Below are 24,000 nucleotides of genomic sequence, written 5' to 3'. Positions count from 1 at the left end.
CTTACATATTCCAGACTCTTAAATTATAGCCATGGTACAATGTCACATTTGTCCCAGAAATGTGTACACTTGCCGGGGACAATGAACTATTGCCATTCAATTATTCTGTTCTTGATATACTGTATGGTAGAAGAAAATAGTGCATGCTCTAGAATGCACTTCAAGCAAATCTGAAAAAAAGTATTCAACAATGCCATGGCATAAAAATATGTACACCGAACATAAATAAATGCAACATACAACAATTTCAATTTACTGAGTTACACAGTTCATATAAAGAAATCATTCAATTTAAATAAATTCATTAGGCCTTAGTCTATGGATTTCATGTGACTGGGAATACAGATTTGCATCTGATGTTCACATACAGTACCAGCCAAAAGTTTGAACACCTACTCATTCAAAGATTTTTCATGGCAACCATGTTGCAGAGATCAAACCCAATTGAGATGGTTTGGGATGAGTTGGACCACCGAGTTTAGGAAAAGCAGCCAACAAGTGCTCAGCATATGTAGTAACTACTTCAAGACGGTTGTTAAAGCAATCCAGGTGAAGCTGGTTGAGAGAATGCCAAGAGTGTGCAAAGCTGTCATCAAGGCAAAGGGTGGCTACTTTGAAGAATCTCAAATATATTTTGATTTGTTTAACACTTTTCTGGTTAATACATGATTCCATGTGTGTTATTTAATAGTTTTGATGTCGTCACTACTCTTCTACAGTGTAGAAAACAGGAAAAATAAGGAAAAACCCTTGAATGAGTAGGTGTGCCCAAACCTTTGACTGATACCTTATATATTGTGGGTTGTCCAACATTGGAGCATGTTTGGAATGGGGATGTGTAAGTTACAAAACAAATGTAAAAGGGTAATATTTTATTTTTATGATCGTATTGCCCTTGTGACCCAATAAAAGTATGTTTATTTAATACATTTGCAAAAATGTATAAAAACCTGTTTTCGCTTTTTCATTATGGGGTATTGTGTGTAGATTGTTGAGGAAAACATTATATTTAATCAATTTTAGAATACGGCTGTAACGCAACAGTGTGGAAAAAGTCAAGGAGTATGAATACTTTCCAAATGCACTGTATGATTGTGTGTGTGTAGAAAAAAGATGAATTGACAAGGTGTGTACAACAGTAGCTATATAGGATGAGCCTTGACTAGAATACAGTATATACAAGGCCTTCAGAAAGTATTCATTCCCCTGGACTTATTCCACATGGTTGTTTAATAGCCTGAATTCAAAATTGATCAAATATATGTTTTAAATCTCACCCATCTACACACAATACCTCATGACAAAGTGACAAAATATACATTTTTTCAAAATGAAATATAGAAATCTTAGTTAAGTTCTCCCACCCCTTTGATATGACACTCCGAATTGAATTCAGGTGCATCTAATTTCCTTTGATCATCCTTGAGATCCACTTGTCGCCAATTCAATTGCTTGGACATGAATTAGAAAGAAACATACCCATCTACATAAGGTCCCACAGTTGATGGCGCATGTCAGAGCAGAAACTATACCAAGTCCAGGGAACTGTCCGCAGATCTACGAGATTGTAATTATGCATATCTGGGGAAGGGTATACACATTTCCAGAGCATTTTCAAAATGCAGATCTTTAAAAAAACATTTCACATGCGCTTTATGTTAGAATTCAAGTGTGATCAGGAGCGTGCAACTAATGTTCTCCTTCACAAAAAAATGCATTAGCGCAACACATAAGGCAGAAAAAATAAATAATTTTCATCAGATGACAACAGAAGTGCAATGCTATTTGCCTAGCAGCTACACAAGTAAATGAGCTAACAATGAAAAAGCAAGGTCTTTTTTGCTAAAACTATGCAAGGCCAACAAATGTACAACGTTTATCATAGACAGAATGTAGCCAGCTACATTTCCTAATGGTTTTTCTTAAAGTTAATCTTGCATTTACCAGAGTAAAGTAGGCTACACCGAGAAAATAACTTTGATGTGTGAGCGCTGTCTGCATGTTCGTGAATTCTCAGAGTGCAAATGTGTATAATGCCAAGCAGAAATCACAAGAAGCATTTTAGATCTGCGTTTACAAAATGCAGCAATATATTTCTTATGCACGATAAACACAGAATCCTGTGTTAACCCGACCCCGGTAGTGTGCCTAGAGCTGGCCTTCAGACCAAACTGAGCAACCGGGCAAGAAGGACCTTGGTCAGGGAGGTGACCAAGAACCCAATGACCACTGACAGAACTACAGAGCTGTTTGGCTGAGATGGGAGAACCTGCCAGAAGGACAACAGTCTCTACAGCACTTGGACTTTATGGGAAAGTGGCCAGACAGAAGCCACCCCTGAGAAAAATACATGACAGCACGCAAGATAAGGCAAAAATGCCTGTGGTCTTATGAGACAAAAATGTAACTATTTGGCCTGAATGCAAAGCGCAATGTCTGGAGAAAACCCATGAAGCGTGGTAGTAGCAGCATCATGCTATGTGGACGCTTTTCAGCAGCAGGGACTGGGAGACTGGTAAGGCCAGAGGAAATAATGAAGATCCAGCCAAATCCTAGATGAGAACCTGTTTCATAGTGCAAAAAACTTTAGACTGGGGCCAAGATTTGCATTCCAACAGGACAATGACCACAAGCAACACAGCCAAAGCAATGCTGGAATTGCTTCAGAACAAGAATGTGAAAGTCCTTGAGTGGCCCAGCCAAAGCCCAGACTTGAATCCCATTAAAAATCTGTGGAAAGACTTCAAGATTGCTAATCACCCCATACAACGTAACAGAGCTTGAAAAATGGGAGGAAATCCAGATGTGCAAAGCTGATACAGACATACCCAAGACGACTCAAAGCTGTAGTTGCTGCCAAATGTGCTTCTACAAAGCATTGACTCCGGGGTGTCGATACTTATGTAAATTAGATATTTCTGTATTCACTTCGTCATTATGAGGTAGTGTGCAGATGGCTGGGGGAAAAATTGAATCATTTGAAATTCAGAATGTAACACAAAATGTGGAAGAAGTCAAGGGTTATGAATACTTGCTGAAGTGGGTAAAACAGTATGTTAACATTATTAAAGTCCCCAGTGTTCAATGACTAGGTACATAGGGGCAGCAGTCTAAGGTGCAGAGTAGAGTAGGTGGTAGCCAGCTAGTAACAGTGACTAAGTTCAGGGCAGGGTACTGGGCGGAGGCTGGCTAGTGGTGACTGAATAATAAAAAGTTCTAAATATGCTGTATAAATTGTTCACAAATTATTAAATGGGGCTTTCTCCATATATACTTTTTAATCCAACTCCAACAAAAAAATATATATTCAGCATTTTCAATCATTCGCTGCATTTCTATTATCATTTCCACACATGTTGGCAAAAAATATACATTCCTAGTTAATTGGTGATCTGTTGTAAATATGATTATTCTAATTAAATAGTTGGAATATCGTGGGGAGGACCAATGAATAAACGAGGGAGGAATTATTGACAGGGTAGGAACCAAAGTGTTGGTCACCTGGAAACACTGACCATTACTTCATGTAGCTAGCTAGCTATCCAGCCAACATATCCAGCCTATTTCTCTCTGATAAGATACCGTTGCACAAACATGCGCCAGCACCAACCCAAGGTAGAAAAATCTACAAAACTCCCATAGCCCACTTCACAGAGAACATGCCGAAAAGTTAAAACAAAAAGGAAAACAGACGAGGTACTACACAAAGAGAAAGCAGGCATGATTCTCTTACATTTTGAACTCATGGCAAGATAGCACCAGAGCCTGCCTTACTAACGGGTTCCCACTAGATAACAGCCTCAAAGCCATAAATAGCATGCTAACGTAAGCCACCTTGAGCTAGCTACCAAGCTAACCTACGAACTATGTAGCCACAGTAGATCTTCCATACGACGTTGAGAAATAGTGCATTGTGGGTAGTTTAGAAATTATCTGGAAATAAGTTAATGTAATAACCCCAAAACATACCTAGGTTTGTACTTATAGGTAACCAGATCATGACTATAACTAAGTTACTACGTCTTTGACCACACTATTACATTGGTGGGTAAAAACTCATGCTACCTACCCTTTAAAGCTAGAATGGTGCTCCTAAATCAATTTCAGGTCGCACAGCAAAAATATTTAGGCACATAGGCGAGTAAAATGGTCACACTGTACAGACCTGTATTTGTTTGAGGTGGCTGATTACAATCAGTAAAGTTTTGCATTTGATTGGTCTGGAATTTGGTACTGGGTCAAGTCGCCATGCCTTGTTGCGAGTTGTAGGGCTGTCGCCGACAAAAAAAAAAAATCTTGGTCGACCAAGAGTCGTCTGCTCCTTCGACGAATCGCCTGTTCAAAAATTAAACTTGTATTTTTCGATATGTAAACACACCCTATGCATTTTAATAAAATCAACTATATGTAGGCTACGGAGCTTGTCTGATGCTTTAACCTGTTGGAACTCTAGGGGCGCAATTTCATTTTTGGATGAAAAACGTTCCCGTTTTAAACAAGATATTTTGTCACAAAAAGATGCTCGACTATGCATATAATTGCTACTGTTCGAAAGAAAACACTCTGACGTGTCCAGAAATACAAAGATCTTCTCTGTGCGTGCCTTTTAACGTGAGCTTCAGGCAAAACCAAGATGAGATGGCATCCAGGAAATGACAAGGATTTTTGAGGCTCTGTTTGTCATGATCTCCTTATATGGCTGTGAACGCAAGAGGAATGAGTCTGCCCTTTCTGTCGTTTCCCCAAGGTGTCTGCAGCATTGTGACGTATTTGTAGGCAGATCATTGGAAGATTGACCAGAAGAGACCACATTTACCACGTGTCCGCCCGGTGTCCTGCGCCGAAATTGGTGCGCAAAAGTCACCTGCCAGTATTTTTCCAAACAATACAGAGAGTAAAGCAAGCTTCCACGAACTGCATGTCAATGAAGAGATATGTGAAAAAACACCTTGAGGACTGATTCCAAACAACGTTTGCCATGTTTCGGTCGATATTATGTAGTTAATCCGGAAAAAGTTTTACGTTGTAGGTGACTGCATTTTCGGTTCGTTTCAGTAGCCAGGCGCAATGTAGAAAACGGAACGATTTCTCCTACACACAGACGCTTTCAGGAAACACTGCGCATTTGGTGTGTAACTGAGTCTCCTCATTGAAAACATCAGAAGCTCTTCAAAGGTAAATGATTTTATTTATTTGGTTATCTGGTTTTTGTGAAAATGTTGCGTGCTACATGTTATTCAAAATGCATTGCTAGCTTTGCATACTCTTACACAAATTAGTCAATTTCTATGGTTCAAAAGCATATTTTGAAAATCTGAGATGACAGTGTTGTTAAGAAAAGGCTAAGCTTGAGAGCAGATGCATTATTTTCATTTTATTTGCGATTTTCAGAAATCGTTAACGTTACATTATGCTAATGAGCTTCAGGCTATAACTGTATACAGGGTTTTTTCATAGCCAAACGTGAACAAAACGGAGCGATTTGTCCTACACAAATAATATTTTTTGAAAAACTGCACATTTGCTATGTAACTGAGAGTCTCCTCATTGAAAACATCCGAAGCTCTTCAAAGTTAATGATTTTATTTATTTGGTTATCTGGCTTTTGTGAAAATGTTGCGTGCTACATGCTACACAAAATGCTATGCTAGCTTTGCATACTCTTACACAAATTAGTCAATTTCTATGGTTCAAAAGCATATTTTGAAAATCTGAGATGACAGTGTTGTTAAGAAAAGGCTAAGCTTGAGAGCAAACGCATTATTTTAATTTTATTTGCGATTTTCAGAAATCGTTAACGTTGCGTTATGCTAATGAGCCTGAGGCTTTAGTCACGATCCCGGATCCGGGATGGGGAGTTTCAAGAAGTTAAGCAGGCATCATTATTTAAATCAGACACACAAAGGACTCAAGAGGGAGCCAGAAATCAAGATAGCCAAACCAGAAGAAAAAAAACCTGTTCCCGACCCACCTCTTCCAGCTGCTGCCTGCCTTCGCAGATTCTGTCATTAGGCTACTGAAGTGGCCGCTAATAGGCTACACCAGGGTTCGGCAACCTTTTCCCATTTGGAGTGCCAATTTTTCTTACCCAGGAATGCAAACTGGTGAGGGCCCAAAAAGGTGACACTTTTTTTTCACACTGAAACATGCAAACAAATCCTAGGTTTTAACTAATTAAACAAAGAATATGATCTACATCATCAGTATGTGTGTAACATAAAAAGTGGTTAATGTGAACCGAACTCACAGCTAAAAAATGTAGGGAAAGCAATCCAATGTTATTTGTTGCCTAGACTTCACTGCAAATGACACTCAAGTCTTGAAAACAAACACAGTAATATTGCAGTTAGACATGACAGCCTTTATAATAGAATGTTTGTGACCACACACACACACACACACACACACACACACACACACACACACACACATCTAAATATTGCACTTGGGGAAAAAAACATCTTAAAAATAGAATGAAACAAACAGGCATTACATTTTTTGCTCTATTATAGTGGCAACTATAGACATTGATCAAGTGCACAAGGCTACATGTATACAAAAATAACATTCAGAGTAAAAAAATGTAATAATCCCCCTCAAATCCCAAAGGTGTTACTTTCAGGTTCAACACAACAAAAGCAATATCGTTGGGCTACACTGCACGTTATTACATTGTACACTTTCTGCCTGTGGACATCTGTCTGCCAGTGGAGCATGATACCCTTTGTTGGCATAATTGATCTCTTTCAGGCAGAGAGTACACCTGGCATACCGCTTTTTATCCACTATATTGAAAGAAGGAAAGTGTGTGGCGTTTCTTTCACCTCTATTGGCATCCAGCATAAGCCAGGCCCAGCTCCAGCTACACTTTATCCCTGAATCCATTTGTTTAACAAGCAACGACCTCACTTTCACCTCATGCTCTCATTCTGAAAATTAGAGGGGAAACATTAGTTCAGATAGTTCGTTCGCTAGTTAACATTTTACACAAATTGCCAGGGTCCAAGCAGGAAGCAACTAACGCGTTAAAACTTGAGGAACGGCAAGGAGTTGTATACCAGTTAACGTTAATACTATAGCAAATTGGTTAGGTTACTAACGCTAGCTAGCTAGCTGTCAGACTTTATTAGCCAGCTAATTTCACACAATAAACTCAATTACTTGATGTTGCTCAATATTTCTCTGGCTAGCTAACAGAGAATTTGATCCAGCTACTATAGCAAGATACTTAACAGTGCGAACAATTCTTGTTCCACCACACTTTCTCCATAACCTCAAACTTTCCAAATGCCAGTTGTTTTTCGGTCACAGCTCATGAAGTACACTTCATCACCTTCTCATCCCCATCTCCTTGGTCAGGCTTCTCACCTACCTCTTCGTTATCGTTGGGCAAACTGCCTTTACACCCGACTGCGGTCTTTCCAGAGCGCTCGCTGATTCTGTAATTAGCAAATTGGTTGTCTGCTCTTTTCAGCCGCGCGCTGCATTCAGTTATGTGAAGGATTGGCTGAGCCTTGGATACAGACAGTATCGCTTACAAAAGCACATCACTCGTTCGTTTACAGCCAGTAGTGATCCAAAGACCCCCTCCCGAACTTTTCTCATCGGATCTAGACGAATCACGTAGGTCACCAAATTTGGATTCAAAACGGTAAATTTCACCGAAAAGGATGTTCACTTTAACAACTAGCTGGTCCAACCACAAGCTTGCACTAACAAACTTACAGCATTGTATAGAATATTCTGGCACCTCAGAGTTTCCAGAACCAGTGAGATCCAGACAGACACAGCTGTAGGCTATTAGCGCAAGGGATAAGAAGTAAAACAGCTGGGCCTCTTAGGACTTTCCACTAGATCAGAGCAGGACTTTCTTTCCCCCTTTCACCCGGAGTGGTTTTTTGAAAAGGGGAGAGGACTGGAAAGGTTCACATAGGCTACATCGAAGAACTATTGTCATTCTCAATGGATGTAAAAACATATTTTGTTTATTTGCCGTTTGATGTGAAGAAATTACTTCAAGAAGCGCCAAAGCTCATTAGTGGTGGTGAGTCAAGACACTCAGAAATACTATCAGATCCCCAAATGGGCACATCTATAAACATACATACTAGGTAGCCTAGGCCTACTTCTGCACATAAATCAAGTACGCGTCCTTACTCAACATTGAGAGGAGCGCTCCAAAACTAAACAATTCATAAATTGACAACTCGTAAATGGAATGAAATAAAAACTTGTGGAGCCTAGGTTGTGTGCTCTGCAAACAACGTGTCCACTCCGACAATGACAACTGTAAATGACTAATAATAAATTGAATGCATTAAACGCCTGAAGACATACCCAAATCTAACAGCCTGTAGCTCAGGCACAGAACCAAGGATATGCATATTCTTGGTACCATTTGAAAGAAAACACTCTGAAGTTTGTGTACATGTGAATTGAATGTAGGAGAATATAACAAAATAGATCTGGTTTCGATAAAACAATGGAAAAAACATACATTTTTTATATCATCATCTTTCAAATGAACAAGATAAAACAAACATTCAGATATGATGGGGACAATTTCAGTGAAAAATAGAAAGGGGGCAACAATACTTGCAAAGTTTCAGAATGATAACGTCCAAAATGAGTGTGCTACATGACATTTATCATGAAATCACCCAGGTGTCCCACACGAGTAGCCCAAATGTACCCAAGTGGCCAAATTGGTGAAGGTATACATTTTGAAACAAATAACTATATACAAAACACCAAAATGGTATTCTAACACCCCCCCCCCCCAAAAAAATGGAGGGAAAAAAAAATTGATAAAATATATATATATATATACACACACACACACTTTCAAAATAACATGGGTAACTATTTACACACTTTCAATATTTGGAAGACCCTCAGTCCTCTATCAAATCAAATCTATTTATATAGCCCCAGCCTAAAACCCCAAACAGCAAGCAATGCAGGTGTAGAAGCACGGTGGCTAGGAATAACCCCCTAGAAAGGCATAAACCTAGGAAGAAACCTAGAGAGGAACCAGGCTATGAGGGGTGGCCAGTCCTCTTCTGGCTGTGCCAGGTGGAGATCACAGTGGTTGTAGAGGGTGCAACAGGACAGCACCTCAAGAGTAAAAATAAACAGTTTAGGGTTCCATAGCCACAGGCAGAACAGTTGAAACTGGAACAGCAGCAAGGCCGGGTGGACTGGGGACAGCACGGAGTCATCATGGCAGGTAGTCCGGAAGCATGGTCCAAGGGCTCAGGTCCTCCGAGAGAAAGAAGGAGAGAAAGAGAGAGCAGACTTAAATTCACACAAGACACCGGATAAGACAGGAAAAGTACTCCAGATAACATACTGACCCTAGTACCCACCCACATTGCCATATAACCCCACCAACACTATTCTGCTGCTGATGCCAGATGCCATAGCAGTCTCTTTCTGATGTAAAGCAGAGGGCCGCTGAGCATGTGGTGCATGTGATGGGATACTTTATCTTGCAAACAACACAGCAACACCTCCATGCTGTGCCCTTTTGGCCCTTAGGCACATCCATGCATGCACAAATATATTTGGGCAGATGAACACTTGTGGCAGGAGCAGAAGGGACAGGGCTTGGTGCAGTGGTGCTGTAGCAAGCAAGCTCCTTGATGCTCCCTCTAATGTAGACTGATTGGAGGAAGCATGCTGGCTGTGTTGAGATGTATGGGTTTGCATTCTACACAATACCATTTTATTTATATATATATATATATATATATCTCAAAAAAATAAAGGGAACACTTAAACAACACAATGCAACTCCAAGTCAATCACACTTCTATGAAATCAAACTGTCCACTTAGTAAGCAACGCTGATTGACAATACATTTCACGTGCTGTTGTGCAAATGGAATAGACAACATGTGGAAATTATAGGCAATTAGCAAGACACCCCCAATGAAGGAGTGGTTCTGCAGGTGGTGACCACAGACCACCTCAGTTCCTATGCTTCCTGGCTGATGTTTTGGTCACTTTTGAATGCTGGCGGTGCTTTCACTCTAGTGGTAGCATGAGACGGAGTCTACAACCCACACAAGTGGCTCAGGTAGTGCAGCTCATCCAGGATGGGACATCAATGCGAGCTGTGGCAAGAAGGTTTGCTGTGTCTGTCAGCGTAGTGTCCAGAGCATGGAGGCGCTACCAGGAGACAGGCCACTGGCGCCCTGTGCTCTTCACAGATGAAAGCAGGTTCACACTGAGCACGTGAGTCTGGAGACGCCGTGGAGAACGTTCTGCTGCCTGCAACATCCTCCACCATGACCGGTTTGGCGGTGGGTCAGTCATGGTGTGGGGTGGCATTTCTTTGGGGGGGCCGCACAGCCCTCCATGTGCTCGCCAGAGGTAGCCTGACTGCCATTAGGTACCGAGATAAGATCCTCAGACCCCTTGTGAGACCATATGCTGGTGCGGTTGGCCCTGGGTTCCTCCTAATGCAAGACAATGCTAGACCTCATGTGGCTGGAGTGTGTCAGCAGTTCCTGCAAGAGGAAGGCATTAATGCTATGGAATGGCCCGCCCGTTCCCCAGACCTGAATCCAATTGAGCACATCTGGGAAATCATGTCTTGTTCCATCCACCAACGCCACGTTGCACCACAAACTGTCCAGGAGTTGGCGGATGCTTTAGTCCAGGTCTGGGAGGAGATCCCTCAGGAGACCATCCGCCACCTCACCAGGAGCATGCCCAGGCGTTGTAGGGAGGTCATAGAGGCACATGGAGGCCACACACACACTACTGAGCCTCATTTTGACTTGTTATAAGGACATTACATCAAAGTTGGATCCGCCTGTAGTGTGGTTTTCCACTTTAATTTTGAGTGTGACTCCAAATCCAGACCTCCATGGGTTGATACATTTGATTTCCATTGATAATTCAACTATGTAAAGAAAAAAGTATTTAATAAGAATATTTTATTCATTCAGATCTAGGATGTCATTTTAGTGTTCCCTTTATTATTTTGAGCAGTGTGTGTGTGTGTGTGTGTGTGTGTGTGTGTGTATATACACACGCGCGCGCTATGGTCGTTCTCATACAAACAGACACTCACAATGACTAGCTAACGTGTACTTTACCATTTTAACTTTACCATTTCATTACATCTTTATATATTGCAAATCAAATGCAAAAACAATCACAAATAATATTTTATATTAATTTCAAACAACAGCATTAGCATGATAGCAACTTACCAGTCCAAAACATTGTCCTCTCCGTTCAAAAAATATGCCTCAGTTTCAGAGTCTTCAAAATGGAGTCTTCAAAAAGCAGATCTGTCTCACTTTCATGATGAATTTCCTCTAAAATTGTTTCTACATTCGTATATATCTAGTCTTATAATTAGCTTTCCTTGACTTATTCTCCATGACATTGGATAAATAAACAGCTGAAGATGCATTTCACCGAAATACTGCTGTGCGTAATAAGTGCGTTCATGAGGAGGGAAGCTAGGGACAGTAAGCCAGGTTGTTCATGGGGTGCGAAGCCAGGGACAGAAGGTCGGGGTTGTTCATGAGAATTGGGATCAGCAGGTGGAGCAGTAGTTCAGTAGATTATCTGTTATGGGAGGTTGGTATGGTAACTCCGACCCTAGATCAGCCATCAGCCTCCTGCGGTGTGTTATCAGCTCTAATGAAGCACCTCTCTTCTTCTCCCTCACTGTCACACACTCCTTCTTTCCCTCCCGCTGTCAGACACAATCACCTTCTCCCTCACACATGCCCGCTCGCTCCCTCCCTCCCTCGCTCCCCCTCCCTTACATTCCTGCTGTCAGTCTCCTCGCTTGTAGTCAGTCTCCTGGCTTGCAGCCAGCTCATATCACTCAGTCACCACCAAGACACATACACACTGACTCCTCCAGCTAGTTGTTAAAGTGAAACCCCCCCCCACACACACTTAAATCAATGTGACACTAGGAACACAACCTAGGCCCTATGAGAATCCAGTAGGAGACATACTAAGAATTCCTCTCCTGACCAACTCTCTGAATAGACAGATCATTCAAAGACCTTTAGAATGCAAACAAAATCTCCCATGAGGGGATACCAAAGATGATCAATTTCAATGTGAAAATGCATAACACATTCTGCATTCAATAACTAAATACAGCCAGTCAGCCTCATGGCACTAATTGAGGCTAGTGCTGCACAATCCTCTGGTGCCAAGCATAATGCGGTTTATATTGATCCATGCCTTTCTCTAATGTCAAACATCTGTAACCACATTATTTACAAAATACACCATCTTAAAATAGTGCTGTCTAGCCCTAGAGTTAGGATACACAGTCGGTGTTGGGTTTAGACTTAGACAGCCATGTCAGTGATCGGAGCTTGTGTGATGAAATTCCAACTGACAGTTGTCAGTCTTCGCCCACTGAAACCATGCGTATCAATCCCCACTATCCTCCTCTCTCAAAATAGAGTGCTCTGTGACTGGCAGCACTCAAACCATTACTAGAAGATTCCCTTAGGAAGTGAGCTATGGAGGGTAAGGTGGAGTTAGTGAGAAGGGAGAAACCCAGTGTTTGCATTCAATACAAGAGGGAAGAGACTCAGAGAGACCAGGGAAACGCCTCGATCCTATTCAAAAGTGTGTGTGTGCGCGCGTAAGTGTGCATCTGTGAGTATGTCGGTCCGTTCATCCATCTGTGTGTGTCTCCTACCCAGTACGTCCAGGGAGCTCTGGTGGTTGGAGATGATGACGTAGGGTCCCTCTGTTTGCAGGTGTTCCAAGCCACTCACGTCAAACCTCAGACCCAGGAAGTACTTCACGTGACGAACCAGAGCGCGGATCACCCTGGAAACCAAGGAAGGAACAATAATCAATTCAATCTTTATTTGAAAACCATTTCAGTGTCAAACGGTGACTAGAAACAAAACAAGGACATTAACGGCAGAGTTTCAGAGCATCAGTTCTGCTCAGATCACCAGGTGAGCAGACTGACTACCTCCTAATCATAATGACAAGGCTAGTTACACTACATATACACATTTTGTGTATGTGAACATCCCTTGAAATGAGTGGATTTGGCTATTTCAGCCCACACCCGTTGCTGACGGGTGTATAAAATCGAGCACAGCCGAGCAGTCCCCATAAACAAACATTGGCAGTAGAATGACCCATTCTGAAGAGTTCAGTGACTTTCAACATGGCACCGTCATAGGATGCCACCTTTCCAACAAGTCAGTTCGTAAAATGTCTGCATTGCTAGAGCTGCCCCGGTCAACTGTAAATGAAAACATCCAGGAGCAACAATGGCTCAGCCGCAAAGTGGTAGGCCACAGAACAGGACTGCCGAGTGCACTCACTATAGACTGCCTCTGGAAGCAACGTCAGCACAAGAACTGTTCGTCGGGAGCTTCATAATATGGGTTTCCATGGCCGAACAGCCGCACACAAGCCCAAGATCACCATGCGCAAAGCCAAGCGTCGGCTGCAGTGGTGTAAAGCTCGCCACCATTAGACTCTGGAGCAGTGGAAATGTGTTCCCTGGAGTAATGAATCACGCTTCACCATCTGCCAGTCTGATGGACAAATCTGGGTTTGGCGGATGACAGGAGAACGCCATCTGCCCAAATGCATAGTGCCAACTGTAGTTTGGTGGAGGAAGAATAATGGTCTGGGGCTGTTTTTCATGGTTCGGACCCCCCTTAGTTCCAGTGAAGGGAAATCTTAACACAACACCATACAATGGCATTCTAGATGATTCTGTGGTTACAACTTTGTGGCAACAGTTTGGGGAAGGCCCTTTCCTGTTTCAGCATGACAATGTCACTGTGCACAAAGCGAGGTCATTCCAGAAATGGTTTGTTGAGATCGCTGTGGAAGAACTTGACTGGCCTGCACAGAGCCTCAACTTTAACCCCATCGAAAACCTTTGGGATGAAGTGGAACGCCGACTGCGAGCCAGGCCTAATCGCCCAGCATCAGTGCTCGACCTCACTAACTCTCGTGGCTAAATGCAAGTCCCAGCAGCCATGTTCCATCTAGTGGAAAGCATTCCCAGAAGAGTGGAGACTGTTATAGCAGCAGGGGGGGGACCAACTCCATATTAATTCCAATGACTTCAGAATGAGATTGATGAGTAAATGTCCACATACTTTTGCTATGTAGTGTATATTAAAAGTATAGTTCTTCACATTATGCTATTTGAAAAGAACTTTCCAACAATCTCCCCATCGATAATCACCAATCCTCAGTGTGAAAGAGCAGTGGAAGTTATAGGTCTACTGCTGCATTGACCTATGGACAATGAGTTCCAAGCGCTCATTTCTTTAGCCGCCAATGGATCAATGTGTCCATATGGCAGAAGCTGGTGATCTCGCATTAGTTGACTTATCGATTTAATTCAGATTTTTTATGATTAACCACGTGAAAATGATTTTCAGAAACGAAAACGTTAGTGAAATCAAACTGTTCGACTTAAATGTACATATGAAAATCATAATTGGCACACAGAATGGTAGAAATGGTAGGATATATTGTAAGCTTCCCCAAACTTGAAACTCACTCACTGCCTATGAAGTCTATGAAATCATTGCCTCCATGGTCAGATTCTGCCTATAGGCTACTTTGAAGCAAGGCAAGACATGCCTCATAATATGAAATACATTTTTTTTTCTCCCAGTCATTTTAGCCAGCAACAGTTTTATTTCCAATCGCCTTCTCATTTTATTACATTTATTCAGCCAAAAGCCGGCGATTGCCAGCTAATGGAAACCCTGACCATCACATACAATAGCATGGTTAGACTCACCATCACATACAATAGCATGGTTAGACTCGTCTGCTGATCTTGTTCTTACAACCATAATAAGTGGAAAGAAATCGTTCTCTTAGAGTTGGGGTCAGTTATAAAATAGCCTATCCTACGTAACATATGAATAATGATAGCCTGTACTACACCATAGGCAATGGTATTTAATCATAAACACAATGTTATGTTCCACTGGCTGTTCCACTGGATGTCAGAAGGTGAATTCACCAATTTGTAAGTCGCTCTGGATAAGAGCGTCTGCTAAATGACTTAAATGTAAATGTTAAATGTTATGTCTAATTCTACCCTAATACTATTTAGTTTTACACAAAGTTGACCGGCCTGAGATGTCGGTTTCTCATTACTGACTATGTATCTTAGTTTAAGGTAGGCTGAGGCTCTCTGTCAGGAAAGCAATAACAATCATGCTGAAGAGAGGAGGGCAAGGCAGCCATAACATAAACCCCCAGATCTGTCCGGGACACAAGGCTAGCAGTGCATGCTCTCTAACAGATGGCCTTCATTACTGGAAGACTACAGCCTCTGTCCCTAAAGGATGAGGAAGTGTGTGGTTCTGTTTACTCCAGTCTAGCATTCAGCATACTGTCCATTTTATTCTCCACTGGCCCCTCCCTGTGTGGGTTTAGAATACGACCAACACTGCTCAAGTCACAAGTATGCGTGTAGAGTAGAGTGCAATGAGACTGGATCTGCATGTCAAAATATGATCTTCAAACCAGAATAAAAACACTATCTCCTCAGTATCACGACGATAAAACCGTCGAATCTTGTGCAAAAGCATGCCTGATTGTGCAACGCCTCTATCGACAGGCAAGCTGCTAATTCTTATTAGATTACAGCACAGTCGTAAAGAGGAAGACAATTGCCTTAAATTCAGTTGCAACCGCAATGTCAACAACTGACATATCACAACGGTTATCCTCTAATGATCACGTTTAGGTTGTCAGTTTCCTCCTGAATGTCATTGCATTACTGCTCTCTAAGACTAATTTTAACCCTTGTTTTGAACTATTTCAAAACGAGCAAAGCCAACAGTATCTTCAACAAAAGTCTTTACTGTTTAAGTGTTTCACAAAGCGTTTTAATGAAATATTAATTGAGCAAGGTCAGGGTGACCTCAATTCTATCCCAGGTGTTGTTCCAGTTTCAACAGATAAACGTGCCAAAGTTCCAGTCTAAGCAGTCCGAGACAGTTGACATAACCCAGAAAAAAAAAAGAGTTGACAGCACACTGCAATACACTACATAGCACATCATGGTTCACTAGCACTGACAGGTCTGTAGTACCGTTGACATCTATAAGCCATTCCCCTTGAGTAGTGTCTAAATCTAATTTGTTTCCATCCCAAAACTCTGTGTGACGATTCAGGTTGGAATCTTGCAGCAACATTCCTATAGGGATGTAGACAGTGCCTTCGCTGTCCTGGTTGAGAATAAAATGACTCTACAAAAACAGTCTCCCTTTCTAGAATAATTGCTAGAAATGCCTTTTGCCATGTGATAACGCTCAACACACCGGCACTAGTTTGGCAGGAAAACATGGCCAACCTATAAGGCTTTCAAAGACACTAAGTATTGAGTGGGTGTTTGACCTGGGGCTGTAAACGATGGTCATTCACACAGAGTGAGCCAGGTTCAAGAGTCCCAGTTCCCACTAGAGGTCGACTAATTAATCGGAATGGCCGATTAATTGGGGCCGATTTAAAGTTTTCATAACGATCGGAAATCGGTATTTTGGACACGGATTTAAATGTGTATTTATTTAAATCTTTATTTAACGAGGCAAGTCAATTAAGAACACATTCTTATTTTCAATGACGGCCTAGGAACAATGGGTTAACTGCCTCGTTCAGGGGCAGAACGACCGATTTACCATGTCAGCTCGGGGGATTCAATCTTGCAACATTACAGTTAACTAGTCCAACGCTCTAACCACCATACTTTGCACTCCACGAGGAGCCTGCCTATTACGCGAATACAGTAAGTCAGGGTAAGTTTCTAGCTAGCATTAAACTTATAAAAAACAATCAATCATAATCACTAGTTAAACTAGTAATATCATCAACCATGTGTAGTTATCTAGCGTGTCCTGCGTTGCATATAATTGATGCGGTGTGTATCATTGATCCAATGTGTACCTAACCATAAACATCAATGCCTTTCTTAAAGTCAATACACAGAAGTATATATTTTTAAACCTGCATATTTAGCTAAAAGAAATCCAGGTTAGCAGGCAATATTAACCACTTCTCTTGCGTTCATTGCACGCAGAGTCAGTGTATATGCAACAGTTTGGACCGCCTAATTTGCCAGAATTTTACATAATTATGACATGACATTGAAGGTTGTGCAATGTAACAGGAATATTTAGACTTATGGATGCCACCCCTTAGATAAAATACAGAACGGTTCTGTATTTCACTGAAAGAATAAACGTCTTGTTTTCGAGATGATAGTTTCCGGATTCGACCATATTAATGACCTAAGGCTTATATTTCTTATTATGTTGTAACTAAGTCTATGATTTGATAGAGCAGTCTGACTGAGCGATGGTAGGCACCAGCAGGCTCATAAGCATTCATTCAAACAGCACTTTTGTGCGTTTTTCCAGCAGCTCGTCGCTGTGCTTCAAGCACTGCTCTGTTTATGACTTCAAGCCATCAACTCCTGAGATTAGGCTGGTGTAACCGATGTGAAATGGCTAGCTAGTTAGCGGGGTGCGCGCTGATAGCGTTTCAAAAGTCACTCGCTCTGAGACTTTTGTGGAGCAATGGGTAACGGTACTTCGAGGGTGGCTGTTGTTGTGTTCCTGGTTCGAGCCCAGGAAGGGGCGAGGAGGGGGACGGAAGCTATACTGTGACACTGGCAATACTAAAGTTCCTATAAGAACATCCAATAGTCAAAGGTTAATAAAATACAAATGGTATAGAGAGAAATAGTCCTATAATAACTACAACCTAAAACTTCTTACCTGGGAATATTGAAGACTCATGTTAAAAGCAACCACCAGCTTTCATATGTTCTCATGTTCTGAGTAAGGAACTTAAACGTTCTTACATAGCACATATTGCACTTTTACAACACTTTGTTTTTTCATTATTTAAACCAAATTGAACATGTTTCAATATTTATTTGAGTCTAAATTGATTTTAGTGATGTATTTTAAGGTAAGTGTTTATTCAGTATTGTTGTAATTGTCATTATTACAAATAAATGTAAAAAAATATATTTTTATTTTTTTAAATCATCCGATTAATCGGTATTGGCTTTTTTTGGTCCTCCAATAACCGGTATCGGCGTTGAAAAATCATAATCGGTCGACCTCTAGTTCCCACTTGCAATTTGAGGGTAGATGACCGTGACAGGCTGTGCTATCCTTCCGTGTAGAATCAGTCAACTCTTTCTAATACTGCCTGCCCCCTCTCGTCTGTGTCACTGTGTGTCTGGATCTCCATCTTCCACTTCTCCCCACACGCTCCCTCACACACTCAATCTCTCTGTCTCTCACACACACATGCAAAACACACACACACACACTTGTTGGCGACTGTGAAAATGGTCCAGCTGCAGAAAACCTTTGGGTTAAGAGAATACTGCCAGGTGCAACATGACACCACAGCCAATACTTCTGGTCTGCACACCTGGCTGTGAAACAGTTCTGTTATTCCAAGAGCACTGAACCTAAGCCAAGTCAGTCTGCCAGTTGTGTTATCACTAACATAAAAGGACAACAGGCAGCACAAGGCTGGGGAAGACATACATTGATTTCTAGGGTACCTTACAACCAGTCGGTAACATGACTCTGAAAGGGAGAGACTATCTGACCCCCACTCCTCTCTTATTGTGTCCAACCGGCCATGTCGTCTCACTAGCCACAGTAAAATATGTCCCAATCCCCCTAGCCTGCAGACCAGTTGACTGACAGAGGTTACGTTTGCATTCTTGGGCACAGGGACTGTCTAAATGACTATGGCCCCTTAACACTCACATCTGTAGCCATGAAATGTTTTTAAAGTCTGCTCATGGCTCACATCAATACCATCATTCTAGATCAAAAAGTTCTACAGCTGCTTCAATGACAGCATGTTGACTGGCTGCATCTCCGCTTGGTATCACAACTGCATGGCATCTGACCGCAAGGCTCCAGAGGGTAGTGCACACAAGCCAGTACATCCCTGGGCCAAGCTCCCTGCCATCCTGGACCTCTATACCAGGCAGTGTCAGAGAAAGGCACTAAAAATTGACAAAGACTCCAGCCACCCTAGTCATACCATACACTTGTCTCTGCTACTGCACGGCAGTAATTCATTGCCATTTACTCAGCTGGGCCAGGGGCGCTTTAATTAGGTCAGGTGGAAATGTCCGACAGATCAACTCCATAAAAGGAGGAAATTGCCATCGCCTGATCTTGCTGCTTTCTCTTCCTTAACTCCATCTGATCCGGAAGTTCTGTGCGTCCATGAATCCACCGACTCTTACCTTTCATCTGAGGCGATCGGGAGAGTGGGCCATTCAGTTACTGTTAATAGTTATTACAGCGGAGCGGGGCTTGGAGTGCAGCTTCAAACATATTGTGTAATGTGAATTGTCAATGATCATGGCCCTACGGATCCTCATAGGCCAATTATGCAATCGATATGGTTCATGTGTATTGAAATCAATTATATGTACACATGAAGACAATTGAAAGAGTGAAATGAGAAACATCATTGTTTGCTAACTGATTGACTTTGATAATGGGGATTATAGATTGTATAACCATTCACTGTTTGTATTCTTTCATGATTTATGATAAATAGTTACAGGCCTAAATGACTCGCGGATGATTACTATCGACTTAATGAACTGAACTGTTGAACTCCCTAACTTATGTTAATAATGAATGATCTGATTTGATCTTTGATTATGAATTTGATTGGATACATGTTATTGGTTTCCTTTGTGATGCAGCACAGACTACTCAGTAAATATACCACTTTATGGTTAAAGGAATTCCTGCCTCAGTCTCATCCATTCCTGTCACCTGACACGTGACCACCTGTTCACCTTCACCGTCAGTCATTCTACCTGTCCAGCTACCCACACAGATTCCACTAATCTTTCAGGTACCGATGCTCCAAGTCTGGAACCAACAGGATCCTAAACAGCTTCGACCCCCAAGCTATTAGACTGCTAAATAGTTAAGTAGTTAACCAAATAGCTACCCGAACATTCTGCATAGACCCGTGTTCCACTTACACTGCTGCTACTGGTTACTGTCACTTTATTCCTAGTCATGTACATACAGTATCTACCTCAAATACCTCGTACCCCTGCACATAGATATAATACCTAGTATCCCTTGTAACGTTACTCATTGAGTACTTTTACATGCACAGTAATAATTCGATATTAATAACCCCCTGGAGTCTACGTGCGCCCTGCAAAAATCTTATCTGCATAATAATAATCCATATGGCCGGACGATATGGCCAAAATATATCACGGTATTTAAAAAACATTTTTTGACAGTAAGGTAGTGTTTAACTGTAGAATCGAAATTCTCTTTAGGAGTAGTGCGTGACCCTTTGGTGGCAACACATACATTCCAAGTGATTTCAATGGGTATTTCTCCATTCTGATTGCTATTCAATTCAACTTCATACATTTTTATTTGCATTTCCACAGCCACATAGGGCTGGACGATATGGAACAAAATGTTGCAATTGCGATTTACACCTTACAAATATGTAAAACTCAACCATTTCAAAGATTTTACTGAGTTATTTCATATAAGGATATAAGTCAATTGAAGACATTTGGAGAACTGATTTGACGAACTGAAATAAATGTGTAAAAGTCTAAATGTCTGTTTTTGCTTTGTCATTATGGGGTATTGTTTGTTGATTGATGAGGGGGAAAACGATTATCTATTTTTGAATAAGGCCATAACGTAACAACATTTTGAAAAAGTCAAGGGGTCTGAATACATTCCGAATGCACCGTGTCCAATGACATTAAACCAACTGATAAAATAAAATATCTTGCCTTGGTCCTGTTTAGACTTGAGACACAAAATCGATGACAACAACGCATGGATTAAAGTGTTTACATCTGTGAAAAAAAAACATGCCTGTTGGATACATGTTTCGACCTGGTTTCCAGCCACGAAAATGTCGGGCCCTGAGGCCATGTCTGAATGTAATATGTAACGACAACGTTAGCAAACTACCTAGCATTAGCCGTATGATACGGTACAGAAAGTCCCAAACATCTGGCAATGCATTGGAGCTAGCTCGCTAGCCTCCTTACCAACCGCTGGATAGCCATCTCGCAGTCCGTTACAAAATGCAACAACGAATAGGTGAAAATATCTGCACATAGCTTTTCTGAAAGTAAAAACAAATAGTGATGTTATGGTTGCATTATTTCAGTCTTTGGTGAGCTATCAAGCTACTGTAGTCATCTTCCATTCCCATGAGCAAACGTTAGCTAGCAATGCACGGCTCGCGTTGTTGTACAACCTGGAACTTACCTCATGTTTTCGATGTCCCTGCCGCCGCTTTTCAGAATACCAAGCGGAATCGCAATCGCAGCCAAAATCATCATATAGGCCACGTAGAAACACTTTTTAAAATAAAAAACAAAAGTGCTGCTGGTCCATAACAGGAGTGGGACCAGCAGCAGTAGGAACACCAAGAGCGCATCCATACTGATTCCTCCACTGATATTGCCAGCAAGAGTCTCTGATGGTGCTAGCTAATGTTGTGCAAGCATTAGCAGCACTGTGTGGCACCGACTGACATTACAACTGCCAGGAGGCAACACACAACTTGTGCAACTTCGGTGGTGCACGACTCGGTCTCAAGGTTAATATAACTCGTGGACAACACTGTTCGGTCAACGATGGTGAAAGGCAGCCTCGTGTAGAGGTTCCTAAGGTAAATTGCCATGAAATTCGATGTTTTTTTCTGTTTCCGGTTGCACCTTGTATGGTTCCTCGGTCACCACTCTCAGATCACGTTCAGTGATGACAGCCCAGCCCAGCCCAAAGCAAATACTGTAGTAACGGTTTCCAGAAGTAGGGAATGTAGAAGAGCAAGCTTTGTACTGTGACTAATCTTTTCTGGTAAATAAATTGTAAAATATTTTTTTAAATAACATTACGGTTTCAACAGATGTAGCTTGCATTCTGCAGTTATACATCCAGCTATTGACTTAGGCTGCTGATCTCATTGAAACATGCATTATGTTGCTGTTGATGCCTGGGGCCAAATTCAAGTCAAAACTCGTATTATTTGTCATCCTCTTAAGATCTTTATAAAATATTTGTTGGGCTGTGCAGCATCTTATTCTCTCTCTCTATCTCCCTCTCTCTCTCTCTCTCTGCATGTGTGTGTAGGCAAAGGGTGGCTACTTTGAATAATCCCAATATAAAATATATTTTGATTTGTCTAGAACTTTTTTGGTTACTACATGATTCCATGTGTGTTATTTCATAGCATTGATGTCTTTACTATTATTCTACAATGTAGAAGAGTAAAAAATTAAGAAAAACCCTTGAATGAGTAGGTGTTTCCAAGCTTTTGACTGGTACTGTATATACAATACCTTTGTTGTTCTGTCCTTTTAAACATGTCTGAAGTAGGATAAATAATGTATTTAACATATGACACAGAAAACACAGACTTTGATTGGCATCTGAACCAGGATGACTCATGTTTGACTCACACACACCGTGGGACTGAGGATGCTCTGAAATACATGTTGGTGGACTCCCTGTCAGGATGACCCAATACACCCAACGAGATGGACCTGATGGTTAGAGGTCTTCAGAAGAAAAAGCAGGAAGATGAGCGGAAAAGCCAAACTTGAGTGTATGCAACAAAACCCTTTTCAGCTATGGTCCAAGCGTAACCAGATTTAAGCATTTCTGACAGTGAAGAGACATTTACACATTTATCCCTCTTATAGATCAAGATGTTAAGTCATCAATATGCCAGATTAAGACTACAGATAAAACAGGATTAGTTGTGATAATCCAGGAGCGTAATTTAGCCCTGCCCGGTGCCTCAGGCTTTAGACCGTGTATCTGCTGTTTGTTAACTAGAGATGCTTTGGACCATGGCCAGATAATTAATCACTGAGTGACTGCAGTGATTCTTACTATACCACTACTACTGTTCTAGTCAGTCAAAAGCTGTAAACCTGCAGCTTCAGGAGTAGACACAACAGCATTGAAAAACAGCATTGATTCATTATGATTGTCATCCACTGTCATTATTTACAAAGTCAACATTGTTTTATGTTTTTTATCAAATCATTAGTTGCTGTAATCTGATTGTAAGAAGCCTCAGAAAGTTATTGGATGATTTATATTTAGGACTACTACATCATAGAAAATAGTTTATGGTTTTGGACAAGAGCCCAAAGATTTCCATAGAAAATTACAGTGTTGTTTATTGCTTATGTATCAATACATGTTTTATTTTTCATGTTGAACTGAGTTGTTTTTTCCCCAGCTTCTTCTCCTCATGTAAAATCAACCCGGTACAGAGCTGAGAATTCTTATTGTGGAGTTGAGAATTCTCAGCCTGTACCCTATTCTTGTCAATAATTTAAGGTGCTCTGTCTCCACCTACGGGAGATTAGATTAACTGCATCCCATTTAAGTCTTCAGCTCAGTTCCAAGAACGAAGTGTGACTTAATAGTGTAAATCCTTTTTTGTCCCACTGTGGATTTCTGTTTATTACAGTAATGTCTGTTTCCCTGAATAATCTGCAGTTATCATTGGATCTTATTTTATTTTTGTTTTACCTTTATTTAAAAAGATGGCCTAGCCCGGCCGAACTCCCCCAACCTGGACAACTCTGGGCCAATTGTGCGCCGCACTTATCACTCTCTCACTTCACAATAATCAAACCAGAGAGCAACTGTAGCCTACCTGTATATGAGTTTCACCTAATGCCTGATATTTACATGACAGAAGACTGAAGTCAAAGAGAAGGAAAGGGGATACTTAGCCAGTTGTAGAACTGAATGCATTAAACTAAAATGTGTCTTCCACATTTGACCCAAACCCTCTGAATCAGAGAGATGTGGGGGGCTGCCTTAAGCAACATTCATGTGCAGGGGTCTGCCTTAATCAACATCTTCATCAGCTCAGTGATTCAATCAAGTAACCTTTCAGTTACTGGAACATGATTATCGA

At 41.3% G+C, this 24,000-nt stretch overlaps 1 protein-coding gene and 1 long non-coding RNA gene across 3 annotated transcripts in view; one reads left to right on the top strand and one right to left on the bottom strand.

Annotated features, from left to right (window-relative positions):
- Nucleotides 1-21,830, bottom strand: part of LOC135518173 (1-acyl-sn-glycerol-3-phosphate acyltransferase alpha-like) — a 29,051-nt gene extending 7,221 nt beyond the window's left edge. Inside the window, exons 1-2 of one of the 2 annotated variants that reach the window (XM_064943127.1) lie at nt 21,324-21,830; nt 12,695-12,828 (exon numbers count right to left, since the gene is read on the bottom strand). In XM_064943127.1, the coding sequence (XP_064799199.1) occupies nt 12,695-12,828; nt 21,324-21,499 (310 nt within the window). In that variant the 5' untranslated portion in view covers nt 21,500-21,830. The remainder of the gene's footprint in view (nt 1-12,694; nt 12,829-21,323) is intronic. The other variant, XM_064943128.1, reaches the window with a different exon arrangement.
- LOC135518175 (uncharacterized) lies at nt 21,652-23,290 on the top strand. The gene is made up of 2 exons (XR_010452118.1): nt 21,652-21,729; nt 22,191-23,290. It is a non-coding gene; the product is annotated as an uncharacterized LOC135518175 (long non-coding RNA).
- The last annotated feature ends 710 nt before the right edge of the window (nt 23,291-24,000 follow it).

This window comes from Oncorhynchus masou, chromosome 28 (genome assembly GCF_036934945.1).
Source record: "Oncorhynchus masou masou isolate Uvic2021 chromosome 28, UVic_Omas_1.1, whole genome shotgun sequence".
Taxonomy (NCBI): Eukaryota; Metazoa; Chordata; class Actinopteri; order Salmoniformes; family Salmonidae; genus Oncorhynchus; species Oncorhynchus masou.
The sequence above is the reverse complement of the archived record's forward strand: the minus strand, read 5'-3'. Positions and strand labels throughout refer to the sequence as shown.